This window comes from Carcharodon carcharias, chromosome 1 (genome assembly GCF_017639515.1).
Source record: "Carcharodon carcharias isolate sCarCar2 chromosome 1, sCarCar2.pri, whole genome shotgun sequence".
Lineage (NCBI taxonomy): Eukaryota > Metazoa > Chordata > Chondrichthyes > Lamniformes > Lamnidae > Carcharodon > Carcharodon carcharias.
The window spans coordinates 73838184-73854890 of NC_054467.1; the positions used below are offsets into that span (position 1 = coordinate 73838184).

Consider the following 16707-nt stretch of genomic DNA (forward strand, 5'->3'; position numbering starts at 1 on the left):
CAAACCCACCGCGTTAATTATGCGGTCCCGGGAAACACGCCACTTCCATGGCGGCAGGCTCTCATTCGTCCATCACGCCATCACCTCGCCGCTTCATCATGCCAGGCACCACATTTAAAGTCCAGCCATGCTCACACCTCTCAGTGCTTCCAGCCCATGACTGCTGCAGAGATGACAGGATGGCCCAGGCAGGCAAAAAGACTGCAGCTCCCAGGTTCAATGACGCGCCCCTTCAGCACCTTTTGGACGCAGTGGAGGCTCGCTGTGATGTCCTCTACCCCCACTCTGGCTGCAGAATGGAAAATAACATCATTAATCCGGCTTGGTAGGTGGTGGCAGTGGTGGTCAGCACCAAGGCCCTGCAAAAGGGAACAACCACCCAATGCCATTACAGGATGAGTGGTCTCATCTGTTCCACCAGGGCAGCTCACTCTTCATCACTCTCAACTCACTCACTCACAAACCCATCGCACATCCACAGGGATCTAACACCTCAAGGGACAACAGCACTAACTCTCACACACACCCTCGCATCTCCATCAGGCTCATACGCTCTCAAGTTCACATCCTCATTCTATCCATGGCTCCGCTCACCACACAAACATTCCACGCAGTGCCATGTGTCCTGCTCACACTCTCTCCATCTGTTTTCATGCAGGAGAAGCTGCTCACCTCAGTAGGAAGAGGTCCCAGACCAGGGGTGGAGTGGCCCACATTAGGCCCCTCACACACTTTGAGGATTGTGCCACCAGGCTAACTGGTGAGGGCGTGGACCACGCCTGTGGTGACAGTGATGTCGGCATTGAACACCCTTGTGAGGATCCTTCACCACATCATCCCTTCCTCAACGCAAATGTAAGTGCTCTCTCCCCTGCTTTTGACTCTGCTGCCAAACACTACTTACCTCTACTTTGGTTCACAGAGAGCTCTGCCAAATGAGCAATACTCTCAGCCAGCCAGCCCTTCAGCTCCATTCAGGTCCTCACCTCCAGCCAAGAGGACTCCTCCTCCATTAAAGAGTTGGAAATAAATAGCCTGGAAGACCCATTACAATGCTTACCCACATCCTCCACCAGCACAAAGACACACACCTCAGTGGGATCTAGATCTAGAGCAGGCTCGAGTTCACAATCTGGTGGTCTCTGTACAGACACATGTCAGCAGCAGGAGGAGGCAGGTTCATGCGAGCACCCAGCACTCGGAAGACTGCTGGGGATCAGGCATCTGTGAGGTCAGAGCCACAGATGATGATGCTCTGGATTTGGCCTTCCAACTCATCCTGGAGAGTCAGCAATAGGTGTGCGAACATCACGCGGAGCTGTTGGGAGCCATCAACAGAGTGGCATGTGAGTTGGAGGAGTGCGTTCGCCTGCTCTCTGATGAAGCGGTGCCCACATGTGCGTATATGGAGGTCGCCACGGGGAGGATGGTAGTTTTCACGGAGATCCTGGTCCAGCAGAACGCAGAGATGTGTGCTGACTGGAGTCCATCGTGGGAGCCATGGGCGAGTTCCTGCAGTGGCAACATGAGAGGGAAATGGGACACCTCGACTTCCCTCCAGGTGCTGCTTCCCCTCAAGGAGCCAGGCCGGGACAATCGATGGGAGGAGGAGTGGCAGCTGGACACTCATGGGTCATCCATTCAGCAATCTAAGAGGCTGGCCACTCCCCCTGAGTCTCTTTTGCCTGTGAGCCCCTCACCCTCATCCTCAGGGAGCAGCTGGCCAACGGGTGATTCTGGAGGAAGACGTGTGTGTGTGTGTGTGTGTGTGTGTGGCAGGGCCTTGCGGAGCCTCGTGGAAGCATTCTCCCACACACACGGATCCTTCACTTATCACACTCATCTCAATGTCCTGAGCATTTTCAATGCTGCCTGCTCGGGTTCACTTTCAGTTGTCCATCTGAGCTGACCTGCATCTCCACCCAACCACTGATCACACTCCCATGCAGCACCTGATCTCACCCAGCATGACTGACATTTCGCTTTTGATTTAGACGGCATGGTCTGGATTCCTCTTTTCTTCTACTCCCTTGCCTTTTCCCTTCTCCCAGTCGCCCATTTCCTTTCCCCCACCAGAGTTGACCCCTGCCCCCCCACCCTGCCTGCATCACCTTTCACCTCCCCTCTTAACCAAACTGCCTCAACCCTTTTCCTTCGGGAATGTCCAGGTGAACGTGCATGCTCCCTTCTTTCCTGAAAATCCCACCCCCATCCACATTCACCTCCCCGACCTCCTCCTTCTCACTCCCAGGGTCCGTGTCTGCCTTCAAGTCCCCAACAACCACCCTCACCGTCTCTTTTACCACTACCGTCGAATCCTCACCCTCCCAGCCTACCACCTCACTCTGCCCTCATTCATTTTCACCATTCCCTCATACCACGCCCACCCTCAGTTTTCTCCCAGGAGGCAATCATGGACCCATCAGACCCCTCCCTTGCATGTTCTCCTGGACACCTCTCCTCCAGACCCTTTGCCCCCGCTGAACCCCTTCCCCTGTCCAGACCCCTTCCCCACCACCCCCCACCAGAACCTCCTCACCCCTGGAGCTTCTTCCCTTAGTCCTCCCACCGCCCCCCCCCCACCCCAGACTCACACCCAACACCCCAACCCCACCCCCTGCCCCCGGTTAGTCTCTCCCCCTTCCTGACTCCCTCAGGCACCCTTACTTCTTCTGCCACCTTGAGTGCTTCCCCCTCCCGATTCCTTCCTCCAGCCTTACCTGTTCCTCCAGTCTCACTTCTTCTTCCAACCTCACTCCTTCCCCTTGCTGACTCCCTCAGACACCCTCACTTCTTCCTCTAGCTTTACTCCTTCCCCTTCCCCAACTCCTTCCTCCACCCTTACTTACCCCTTCACTCTTACTCCCTCCCCTCTCTGTCACCCTTCCTCTCCCTGGACTCTTTCACCTCTCTGCACTCCTTCCCCCCACCAAGATCCTTTCCTTACAGCTTCCACCCCACCCACCCTTACACCTACCGCCCCATTTGTTATCTTCCCTCCCGTTGCCCCCTCATCCCCCTGCACTCTCTGTCACCCTCCCAACTTCACCCCACCAACACCTTCACCCACCCCCCAACCTCCCCCGACACTTTCATTCCCAACCACCAACCTCAACTCCCCGACACCTCTTCCTCTCCCAGCCGATCCTAGACCTTTCTCTCCCACCCCTTTGGTCATCATCTGTTGTGAACATCAGTGGTGACTTTCCAACTTCCGTGAGCTGCTTCAAAGAAGAGTCATGTCCATGAGAATCCACGCAGCATGTCATGGATGTTTCTCCAGTGTCCCATTGCTGTTGGTCACCAGCATCTTTTGCTCCTCAGGTGTTTGCGATGTGAGCAAGGCCCTGGCAGTCAGTCCTGACCTTTGCACATCACAGTTGTCAAGATGTGCTCTGCACTGGCATGTTTTCTCACTGACATGGGTGGAAAATTCAGCGGTTGGGGCGGCGGGGGGGTGGAATGAATCCAGTGGGCTGGCCTTATATTGATATGCTGATGTATTACAATGAGTTTCCTGACATCCGATGGCGGGGAGCGTAGCCCATCATCGATGGGCTGAGCGGACGATCACAAACTGGTTTCACGATGTCATGAAACTGATTTTTGGCCTTCTCACCATATTGTCCGCTCATGCCACTGAATACGCCTATCGCTAGTGGGCACAGAAAACCCTGGCTGAACAATTTGCCTTCCTAATCATTTGCTGTACATGGCAGATTAACTTTCTGTGATTTATGTACAAGAATCCCCTAAAATTTATTAGTTTTTACTAGGCTTCTACCTTTTTAAAAAATATCCTGCTTTTCTATCATTCCTACAAAAGTGCATAACTTCAGCCTTCCCCACATTGTACTGTCATAAACACTTTAATCACAGAAAATGGTTCATCTTCAAATTCTGGAAGAACTTGTTTTAAAAGATGGTGTCCCTGAAAGAGTTAATGCAGGAACTGATAGCTATCCCTGGAAAAAGCATCCTTTTACAAGAAAAGGTAATTAAGCAGTTGTAAAAAAACTGTAAACCTCTTGACCCTCATGAACTGTATATGGCTCTGGGAAAAAAACCATGCCCGAGACTGTGTTTTAAAAAGTGGGTTTTGATTTTGTTTTGAGAAGAGAAGGACCAACTGCTCGAGAAGGAAGACAGCAGCCTTTTTGTAGTCCAGAGCCAGTCCACAATCGGAAGTGATCATATGTTGCTCCTAAGTTGCTCTACATGTTGAAATGGATACTCTCGAGTATTTTGCAAATCAGTGCTGAGAGACCAACTGTATAACCTGGACACCATTTCAAAGACTCCACCATCTACCCTTTGCCTTAGAACCATTGTCGGCTGAATTCCCTATTTCCTCCATAAATTGTGTGTGTGTGTGTGTGTGTGTGTGTGTGTGTGTCTGTGTGTCACACACACTTGGGGTAACTGGAAAGATTGGCAGAATTTCATATTCCATACCGTATTTCAACTCACCACCCTGCTCTCGTGCCCACATGTCCATCCTTGGCCTGCTGCAATGTTCCAATGAAGCTCAACGCAAACTGGAGGGTCAGCATCTCATCTTCCGACTAGACACTTTACAGCCTTTGGGACTTAACATTGAGTTCAACAACTTCAGAACATGAACTCTCTCCTCCATCCCCAGCCTCTTTCTGGTCCCTCTTTTTCCAATAATTTAAATTAAAATAATATATATATTTTTGTTTTCCCACCTATTTACATTATTTTTAAACATATTTCCATACATTGTTTTATCTCTACCTTTTAGCCTATTTTGATCCCTTCCCCCCACCCCACCCCCATTAGGGCTATCCGTCACTTGCTCATCCTGCTTTCTACCCTTAACGTCATCATTAGCACATTCCTTAGCTAATATCACCACCACCAATACCCCTTTGTCCCTTTGTCTATGACATCTTTGGCAATCTCTTCTTTGCCTCCACCTATCACTGGCCCTCTATCTGGCTCTAATTTTCCCACCCCCCTCAACCAGCTTATATTTCACCTCATTTCTATATTTCTTAGTTCTGATGAAGAATCATACGGACTTGAAACGTTAACTGTGTTCCTCTCTACTGATGCTGTCAGACCTGCTGAGTTTTTCCAGCTATTTTTGTTTTGGTTTCAGAGTTCCAGCATTCGCAGTATTTTGCTTTTATATATATTAATGACTTGGACGAGGGGACCAATTGTATTGTAGCCAAATTTGCTGGTAACACAAAGCTGGGTAGGAAATCAGGTTGTGAGGAGGATACCTTCACCTTGTATATGCTTAGGGTGGAATGTTCTTTCTTCACTTTTTCAGTTTCCTGCGCTTAATGTTTAAAATTGATTTTTTATTCCTGAGTTAACCAGTTTGAGTGTTAACATTTCATTTAGTACTGAGACAATTTGTAAATGTTCAAGGAAATGTAAGCTGGACTCAAACAATCTAGGTTTTTAATTCTCAAAAGGTTGGCAGGTTTCATAACATATTAATGGTTCCATTTTTCTCAATATTCAATCAGACAACCAAATGTTATAATTTATTTTAATTATTCTACAATGGTGTCATAGCCAGGATTGCAGTCAGTTTATTAATTTTTGGATAATTGCCCAGCGTAGTAAAAATCATGCTTACATGACAACATCTTCTTCAAAATGCAAAGTGTCGCATTCTGAAAGAACATTTAAATTGTTTTTCCCTCTGCCTGGACACAGAGATTGGATTCACATCTTATTTGATTATCCACTTCATGGCATTGCAAGTACAAGTATTATGCATAAAGTTGGGGAAAGACATTCCCTTCCTGCCCTCAATTTTTAAGAATATTTTCGGTAATACCTAAAGTGACTTTTCATACAGCAGAGAATTTCAACACAGCCTTGCAGAACAGTCTCTTCCCCTTTCCTGTAAAACGGTTTCATTTTTCAGTAAAATGCACCAAGACTTCTGCTGTTGGCAGACGATTGCACTAATGTAAATTATATTTTGAGTCAGTATTCATTAAATTCACTTTTTGAGTAGTGTAAACTATCAACTGAGGCATATCTTGAAGGTTTTAAAGAGCTAGTTAAATCAAGTTCACTTAAAAACAGAGCACTATCAGTGCTGTAGTGTAATTTCTGGTGAACATTGCTGAAAAAAGAGACATGTCAAAACTTTTCATCTTGCACTCATCAGGATACTTCACAAGAATGATCAGCACTCTCTTCTCATACAGTATAAATTGTTGTCTTCCCCTTATATTGGTATCCTTGTGAGGTGTCCTGATGAGTGCAAGATGAAAAGCTTCGAAATGTTTCTTTTTTCAGCAATACTCAAGGCTGGTGAATAGTAATATTTCAGATTTAGACCAAAAGGCCTGACAGTGAAGAAAATCTAGCATTGAGATTTAATGACATCCCTGTAGGATAGATCTTCATTATCCACTATCCACCACCATTAGCAGAATTTTAGCATAAAGGCTGAAGCACTGAATTTCCTCAGACTTTCTGCCATTGTGCCACCATAGCTTTGCCAGAAGTGCCAACCCCATTCTTACATGTGAACCATGTTCCCACCACACTTCCAGCAACATTATGACAGTGCAGCAGCAGAACATTTTGACGTGGCTATTGTAAACTTAAAATTGTATCACTGTAAATTTTTGATATTCAGGCAACAATTGCAGCGGTGGTTTTTGCCTTGGATAATATTACTGGATTTTTATGATTAAAAATCTACAAGAGAGCTGTTGCCAAGTAGTTTACTTGTGTGTTCTGACCATATGTTTTTTTCGTTCTTGGGGATATTTTGGTAAGCCTGTTTCAACTGCGGAACTTCAACCCTGTGTGCTTACGTTTTTTTTCTTGCTAATATATCTTTTAATTTTAAAATCCTAAAAGTGTTACAGGGATTCTATGCTTCTGGGGTCAGTAGTTCTTTCCCTCATTTTCAAAATACAAAAAACGCAGGTTATGATCTGTAAGACAAGTTTCCCTCTGGAATTTGGCTTGCTCAATGAATAACATCGGCTATGGCTGTGACATGGTTTTGTAGGTATTTGTATTAACCGCACCTTGCTATATTTTTCTACTTTTGTGTATTGTCTTACCTGTGAATAAATCTCTTATTTTTAACCTGAACAATTAACAGCATGATAGTTACCACCACCTTTTGGAAGGGACAGGCGAGCATGACAGATGTCCCTAGTGCCCTTTATTACAGCTTCCTCAATATTTCAATGAGTTTATCCAGTGAGGAGTAAACAAGAAAATCTCAGGTTTAATAACCATTTTGTCCTGACTTAAGTTGATCTCAGCCATGGCAACATTAGACTACTATAATAATAATCAGCATCAGCATCCAAAATTGTTCAGGGTTCCTCTTCCTGATCACAATCCAGCAATTGGTGCTGTAAGTATGAATAAATGTCAGATGATAACAGAATCAACCCTGAGGGCAGGAACATAGCAATTGCTGAAGCAAACAAGACCAATTTTCTACTACTAGCATTCTGGTAGTTGCACAATAGGGTGATAATGGAGTTGCTGATGAATTATTGCAATCGATGTCTTGCCAATTAGTCTACAAAAGACCCAGCCAGAGGTTGTGGAAACCACCAGGGGTTTATAGGTTTGGGAATGAGGGTTGAAATCTTGTACCCTCCCCGTGGTGGGTTTGGTGGTGGGAGGAGGTGTGTAATCCAGCAGGATGGTCGGTGGTGGGGACCCTGCCACCTTCCTGCCAATATCTAATTAAGTCCCTGATGGGAAGGCCCATGAACGGCCTTCTCAATCCACTGCCAATTGTTGTCCTTAAGTGAACAATTAATGCCCACTTAAGGGCCTCATTCCGTCACTGCTAGTATTAACCCAGCAGCAGGTGGGGAGTTCACTGTGTGAGGAGCATGACAAGCAAACCTCAGCATGTTTGCTTGCGGTCTCCCAGGGAGGGGGGGCCCTCATTCAAAGGCACTCACTACCTGATCGAGGGATGTGGCATTGGGAAGGGGGTCTGCTGAAAGCCATTCCCTGCAGTTGCTGCCAACCCCTCTCACACCCTCCCCACCTTCCCAGTGACACTCACCCCACATCTCCTATCCCATCATCATTTACCTGTGATCTGGGTCCCCCGTCAATCTGATGTGGGTGTCGTATCGACAGTAGTCACTGTCTCACTCCAGTGGCACCACTAAGTATCTAAGAGTTGTCAGCCTGAGATTCACTAGCAGCTCTTGGCAGGCTGGACCTGCGCCCCCAGGGTCCTTGGTCCTGGAATAAGGCTCACCATTGGCCTGTCAAGTGCCTGATTGGTACAAACTGTGGCGGACCTTCCCGAAAAGAGGTTACGCGGGGGTCCAGCCACCGGCTGAGATGCTGTTCCTTCCAAAAGGTTCTGCCCCATAGGTCCAAAGTCATCTGTCCTTCCAAGCATGCTACAGTTATAATACGTCATGCCTCAAATTACTCTATATTCCAAAACATTATTTTATGAATTAAATCTATCTAATGTGCATTTGAAGAAGCCGAAAATTTCTGTTTCCACTGTATCCTAATGGGCTCCACCTTCTGGTCGGCGAGAGGGAGCGGGACCCGCTCGCCGACACGTAAAATGACACGGGGTGATGTCGGGCATGAGTCTTTTAGATTTTCAGTTCGGCAGGCACTTAAGGCCTTTAAAAAAGTAATTAAAACAATTAATGGACCTGCCCATCCAACCTTAAGGTTGGCGGGCAGGCGAGCCCAGGTTACCTTCAGAAATAACATGAAACCTCATCCACAGGAGGATGAGGTTTCATGAGGGATTTAAAATGTGTATGAAATGTTTAAATAAAAGAAATTGACATGTTGCAGCTGATGTGACAGTAGCACATGAGGGGACAAGTCAAGAAAATATTTTCATACCCTTTAAAATATTTTTAAAACTTCCAACGATCTCCCTGAGGCAGCACTTGGCCTCAGAGAGATCTGTGTGCTCTTTCATGTGCATGTGTGAAAGAGTGCACTCCCGGCTCAGGGAATCCTCCCGCCCGCACAGGGAGCACTCAGCGCTTCCAAGCGGACATCACACTGGGCGGGCCTTAATTGGCCTGCCAACGTAAAATGGCAGCACGTCCCCAATTGGGGGCGCTGATCGGGAACCCACCCACTCAGCTCCTGCACATCAGCCCTGATGGGGGGGAGTCCTGCCCAATGAGTTTGTTCCTGAGATTTACCGCTCACTTGGTGAAATTATGTTCCCCTTAATAAAGCCAACACACAAAGACTTGCACAAAATGAGTGGTCAATTGGATGAGATACCAGAGCAAGATTGGTTCTCTTAGACCTATAGCCAAGAAAGGAGTGAGCAACATCAGGAAAGAAGGGAAGAAAACTGATGGAGAAAAAGTTCCCAGTGTTCTTAATTTTCCTCTGAACTATTATTAAAATAGTTTTAAAATTAGCTTGGGTTTTTTAAGTTTAAATAAAATTTGACTCAATTAATGACTTTTTGAAAACTTGGTTCTAAATAGAGATGAAAAATGACCTTAATTGGTGATGCAAGTATGTTGGAGCTGGAAGGCATTTTGACATAGAATAATGAGATGCTGATTTGTAGTCACAATTCCACCGCCGCCCCTCCACCCCCATCCCAGTAGTTATCATACAGTAGAACAGAATGAAGGCAACTATTTCCCTGGAGGAAGAGATCAGAGGGACATTCACTGCAGGCTTCAAATATGCATTCTTAGCGGCTGCCCATAGATAATCTTTACAAAATAATTTGTTTGGAGCAGGCTAGGCTGGGAATGGCGCAAAGTGCAAGGAGGACAAACAGATGAAAAAATTAGTGCCAATACTTTGAAATTCTATTTTTACCAAATTTCATCAAGAAGCAGGCATGTATTCTGTTAATGCAACACATTTCACATTTATGGTTTATTGATTCAGAGTCCTGCCATCATGTCAACGCATTGATCGGATTTAATTTGCTTTTTGCTATCCTGATACTGATAACAGTTTAATTTTTCTTTTCAGTACATTCAAGCCTTTTGTAATGAATCATTGATGAGGCGCTTTGGAACAGACAATGAAACCAAATCAATAACTCTTCTCTGGTCGATAATTGTCTCCATTTGTGCCATTGGTGGTCTGGTTGGTGCGTTTATTGTAACCCCTTCCGTGAAATACTTGGGCAGGTATGTAGCTACAAGGAAAATCCAGGCTAAAACTGATTGACTTTTTTTTGTGTTTTTATTACTAGTCTATTGAATTCCAGTAGTTTGGAATTTGCAGCATTACAATGGATAAACTGTCAGCACTCATCATCATTACTATGTAAAACTGATAGCAACTCCTATAGTCCACTAATGTATGGCTAAACACAGAAGTCCAGAAATCGTTGTCAGTAACATCCAGCTCCTTCACATGTTATTCATAATCTTTGCAGATAGAATCATTAGAACTCACTGATTTTTCGTGAACTACTTGCTTTCTGTCCTTGGTCTAAAAACCAATGAAAATGTTAAGCCTTGTGGAATGAGGAATAACTGAGTTTTTAAGCAATGTGTTAAGTCATAATTCCTGCTCAACAAGCTCTCTGGTGCAGAAAAAATATTTCTCAAATATAAAATCTTACTTAGAACATTTAAAAATTACAGTTTGTTGATAATTTTTTAAAGAAGTTTTTGTTCTGAAATTTACAATTCTTACTTAATCCCATGTGCATACCCCAATTTTTATTTTGCTTTCTATACAATGATTTAAAAGTGATTTATATTCACTGCCTTTTACTTTCTGCTTTGCTGTCTGTAAGAACCCTTCAATCTGATTGGCTAATCAGCCTGCCTGCTGTCTACACTGTTGTTGGCTATCACAAATCCACTGTAGATGACACCAAATTGAAAGTGGTGTTGGAAATGAGGAAACTTATGCTCCTGCACATGCTAAGTCTTTGTGGACAGTTTTCTTGAGGTCAGCAGTGAATGTCATCCTTCACTGATGGTCAATATGTTCCCTGCTAAATTATTTGCAACTGTATTGACTTTTCCATTGTGTCACCAGCACAGTTGTAGTGTACATCTGTATCTAGCTAGGTTTTGCATCAGACAATGCTGACAATGGAAAGATAGTAGTAAAGCGTTTCTCAAGACGCTGAAAAAGGGACCTTTGCAATCATCAATTTATTGCTTGAAAATAACAGTTTTGCTGTTATCAATGGTGCCTCCAGCTAACTGATTTATTAGTTTCCTGGTGCATTTAACGGTATCATTTCTGAAGAATGGCTCTTATTTGATGCAGTGAGGAATGTATAGAACATATTAATTTGTTCTATATTAAAGAGGAGCTCTACCTACTGAAAAACAATGTTAAATTAATGAAAATCTGGTACTTTATTATGCCCATAAAGAAGGAATCTGGTCCTAATCTCAGTGCATTCTCCAAATGCTTTACAACTAATTTGGTATATTTTTCTGAAGTGCAGTCACTGTTATTACGTTAGATACATGGCAGCCAAATGATATGCTTTGCTGTAGTGCTGTAAGGTTATGGCTGTTGTTATCCAGCTTGGACTGGAACACCAGAAGGAATCAGCATAAATCTAGGGGTAGGGGGATCAGGAAAATGATTGACTTATTCAACTCAACTATCCCTTACCCAGGTAACTGGTAGCTTGTCCATTCTTAGCTGAGGCAGGTTGGGCAAGTGAAGGGAAGCAGAGGCAAAGGCAAATACAAAATGTTGAAAAATGTATGTTTTTCAAATTGTTAGTAATGTACTTACACAAAAGTAAAATCCCCTGATAAGTGTTCTTAAACTTTTAGCATTCTAGTGCATTTGCCACACAAACAAAATTGGTGTTTTTCTTCATGAAACCACATTTTTAAATGCATCCGCCAAGCACAACTTGACCACAGTGATGTGATCCTGCCCAGGATGCCTTACATTCCCCCAGAAGTTAAAAAAGCAATGGTGTAAATGGAATTTTTTTTACTGTTATGACTACAGCCAATTTTTAATTGCTGCGCAAACCAAATCCCAGAGAGAAAATTGGCTTAAGGGCCATACATTTTTTTATGTATTCTGAAAATGAGAAGAAAACATACTAATCTCAGCAGCAAGAGTCCAGTCACACTTTTTTTGGATTTTAAAGATTAAAAGTAAAAGTTTTATTAACAAGAATAAAAGAAAACATAAGCGCACAAGATTACAGTTGTACAATTAAAATTAATCTGATGGAACATTCCCCCAAAGATTCCCTACTTGTTCAGACCTACAAGTAAACACCTTTCAGCCAATGCTCCCTTATAGATGTTGAACTATAAAAATCCAGTAATATTACCCATGGCAAACTGCTGTAGCTTTTAAAAAGGCATACCACATGACCTTTAACTCTCTTCCACTCTGCTGTGGAAATCCAAGACTTCAGGATATAACTGCTTGTTGCAGTTCAAGATTTCTCTGGCTTGGCTGGATGGCTGATTCAAACTGCATCTTGTCCCAGGTCCATCTCACAACTCCAGCAGCTCAACCCCTCAGCTCTCCACAGTAAACTTCACTAAAATACCTTTTTTCCTATTTCATCTCAGGTTCCAATGTTATCACATCTCTTTGAAACTTAAATCCTTCCAAATATCAAACCTTTCATGTTTCTATCTTGTCTTTGCTTTCAGGGCAATAAAATGTAATATTCCCTGTTCTGTTTACCTATAGAACTCCTGCAAGATGCAAACATGTTGCTTTATACCTCTGACTTCCTTTGATATTCAAACAAACTCTCAACTTATCTAAAAATGCAAATATTGGATCCAACCTATCTGTTTGTACCTCAAATCTAACACTTCTATTCTTTCATGTTTTAAAGCCTCCAGACAACCTGTCTTCTATTAACCTTTGCCCAGCTTAATTAAGTCATCTACACACACACACACATACACACACATGCGCACGCACAGCGGTCTTCACAGAATAACAAAATATTCCCCAAAAATATAAAAAACACCTCCATTTCTCATACTACCAAGAGACAGCACATGATCACAACATATAATTAGAGGTGCTCAAGTCCATTAGGAAAGAAAGCATCCAATTGCTTCTTAAATGGTTCCAGGGCTTTTGACTCCAATGCTCCATTTCACAAACTGTTCCTCAGTGTGCAGAAGTATTTCTTGATATCAATCCAAAAATTGCCTTTTACGAGATTGAACCCACATGCCCTTGGTCTCCTCCCACTATTTAATAGTTGATGAAATTGGGAGAGAGCATTTAGTGTTGAGTGAAGTCCTGAATTTTAAAAATTTGCCCAAATTGGATTATTTCTTTTCCATAGAATGGTGTTAACAGTTCACATTCTGGATTGGATCATCTTCACTATGCCTGGCAGGGGTGGGAGAAAGAAAAGCAGCTATTAGATTATTAGCAGTGTGTTTGTGAGCTGTGGGTGATATTGCCATAGCAGTATTTATTGCCTATCCCTTATTGACCTGAGGACATTAAGACTCAACCACAGTGTTTAAGACCAGAATCAAGTATCAGCCAGATATTTTTCTTTTGCTAAAGGACATTAGTAAACCATTTGGATTTTTGTGATAATTTATCAGCTTTCAGTAATTCTCTGGCACTAGCCCATAAGTTCCCAGATTTTAGGAATTTGATTTCCCAATCTGCCATAGGAAGTTATGAATCTACAACCTCTGGATCCCTGTTATATTGGCATAACCACAAGGCTATCTCTAAACATATTAGACTCAGTCACTTGTCTACAATTAACATCCTACTGAATAGCTTCCAGTTCCCAAAACACATCTGTTACATTGTTGGAGGTGGCATCCTTCAGCCAAGACCTTATCTGTTTGTTCCACTAGTTCAGGCAAGATCAAGTGACACTATTCAAAAGAAAAGGAAGTTCTCCTAGTGTCATGGCCAATATTCTGCTAATACCACCAAAACCAGATAAAGTGACCATTCTTAACATTGTTATTTGCCCTGTTCAAAATAGCTGCCACATTTGCTTACATTGAAACAGTTACTGAACTTCATGCAAAAACATGATCATACATCCGAACATACGAACAAGGAGCAGGAGTAGGCCATTCAGCCCCTCGAGCCTGCTCTGCCATTTAATAAGATCATGGCTGATCTGATAGTAGCAGTTAATAAGTTTATTTTACATGAATCACTTTGAGCTTTTCCCAAGAGTTTTGATAATGTGCAAAGCCAATGAAAAATCTATTTTCTTTTCCTGTTGTTGCTTTGGACACTGCCGTAAGCATTTCCTCCCGAAAGCACTCAGATATTCCTTCTCACCAGAACTGTGTGACAAAGAGCTTCATGAAATAACGTTTACTAAATTGAAAGCTAAAATGTTTCATACACATTGCTTTCCTATAAATTGTACCAAAGTTGAGATTTATTTGAAAATTTATTTAAGATTTATTTGATTGGCCATGCAATCAAGCAAAGCTTTCTAAAACCTAATGCATGGTTTCTGATGTGTGTGGATAGCGAGGGTGGTTCCTCACCAGCCATACTCCTCAAGTTGACTCACCTGAATATCTCTGCCATATTCTTGCCATGAATCTTTAGGTAAAAAGATAAATAGTTAATTTTGATATATTTACATGGCAGCTTTAGTTTCTATGGCATCTATTGTTTATCATAGATAGGGTGACTTCAAACCATTGGAGTGGTTAGCATTGTAAATCAGAGGACTGCATGTCTTGTTAGATGCTGCATAGAAATTGAAGAGGAATGCATGACACTGTGACAGAATGGAAACACATTCTAATTTGGGTAGATTAGACGACTGGAGTCTTTTTTGACTGATGCTGGCATGAGATTGCTGTCGGAGAGAAAGTGCAAAACATTGACTATTCCACTTCTGCTAGTGCAATCGAGATTAAAGCTGCTCATTCACTTGTTTCTTTAGGAAGTCAATTAAAAGACAATAGAGAGCAGCTAATAAGTCAGAGAGGCCACATTACACGTTACAAAAATATGTTCTCAACACACATCTACATCTGGATGTTAGCTTGATACTTTTTAATAGCCTTTTTAACATAAATTCTATTTTACACCTGAAACATTTGCAGTTGAGCTGCCATATCTTCAGTGTAATCCTTGTTAATGGTACAACATTGAATATGATTAATCTTATTTAACATTATTTTGGGCTTTTTAAATCAATCACTGATCAGGTCTTTCTTTGGATTTTTTGTTTCTCCTGGTGAATTTTTTTTACATTAGTCCAAGTTAGAGATGTTATTGATGGATATTCCTTACTAAGGAAAGATATACTTGCCATAGAGCAATGAAGGCTCACTAAACTATTTCCTGGATACAGTGATTTGTCCTATATGGAACGAATAAATAGACTGGGCTTTTATTCTCTGGAGTTTAGAAGAATGAGAAGTGATCTCATTCAAACATACAAAATTCTGACAGGGCTCGACAGGGTAGATGCAGGAAGGATGTTTCCCTTGGTTGGAGGGTCTAGAACCTGGGGACACAGTCTCAGAATAAGGGGCAAGTCATTTAGGACTGAGATGAGAAGGAATTCCTTCACTGAGGATGGTGAATCTTTGGAATTCTCTGCCCCAGAGGGCTGTGAAGGCTCAGTTGTTCGGTATGGTCAAGACTGAGATTGATAGATTTCTACACATAAAACATCAAGGGATATGGGGACAGTGCAGGAAAATGGTGTTGAGGTAGACAATCGGCCATGATCTAATTGAATAGTAGAGCAGGCTCAAAGGGCTGAACGGCCTACTCCTGTTCCTATTTCCTATGTTCTTATGGGGAAGGGAATGTGTTCTCATTTTAGGTGTCAAGTTCCAGCAAAAAAAAGCTCAGTCAGGTTAGGTACGCAATGGGCAGAATTTTTGGCCGGTGGGCGGGTGCATGCCCGACCTGAACGGGAGTGAAATAGTGCGTGATGATGTTGGGCGAGGGTCCTGATGTCATCGCGCACTCTTCGATTTTTTGGTTGGTGGGTGCGTGCGAGAGGTGGCAGCACACCCGCCGGCAATTAAGAGGCCGATTAAGGCCCTTAAGTAATAAATTAAGTTGCATTTTTTTGCTGCCTGCTCAACCGTTCAGTTAGCTGGCGGGTGAATAGGCCAGGTGGACTTTCCATTTTTAACAAAACCTCATCCACGGGCAGGATGAGGTTTCCAGTGCTTAATAAATAAAAATTAAACATTTTTTAACTTCCTTTTTTACATGTCCTTCTTCATGTGATTTGAGTCACATGTTTACTTCATCTACAAAAAGTTTATTTTTCATTTTAAAATCAGTCAGCTCCCTGATGCAGCTCTCTGCCTTCAGGAAACTTCCAATGCATACTCCCTCAGCGCTCGCCCTCCTCCTGCCCCCACCCTGGCAGCGCTGAGGCTGTTAGCGTGCCAGCGTGTAATCGTGGTCAGAGCCCGGTTGTGGGTGGTGGACTGTTTTGCGGCTGCTCCCAGGCCCACCCACTGCGCCCACTTGAGGAGGGGAAAATCCTCCCCCAAGTTTAGAAACGGAATAAAATTCTCACTTTTGAACTGTAACACCATGTCCCGATGCCCTGAATGGTATCTTTTATTATAGGGATGGGAGGGGGGCAGGTCTGTGGGCTTGTTATGATTAAATCATTTTTGAGCTAACTTTTGCAACACTTGGAATTATTTTGTAGAATATGCCCTCCAGGAATAAAGTGGAGATGAATCAAATTTAGTTAATGAAGTGCCCCTACAGCTCGCAGAACAATGTATGACACTTGGCTGC

General features: G+C 43.2%; 1 protein-coding gene across 1 annotated transcript in view; it reads left to right on the forward strand.

Moving 5' to 3' along the window:
• Positions 1-16707, forward strand: part of slc2a9l2 (solute carrier family 2 member 9, like 2) — a 492038-nt gene that overhangs the window by 112527 nt on the left and 362804 nt on the right. Inside the window, exon 4 of the mRNA XM_041191251.1 lies at positions 9979-10139. Coding sequence (XP_041047185.1) covers positions 9979-10139 — 161 coding nt within the window. The remainder of the gene's footprint in view (positions 1-9978; positions 10140-16707) is intronic.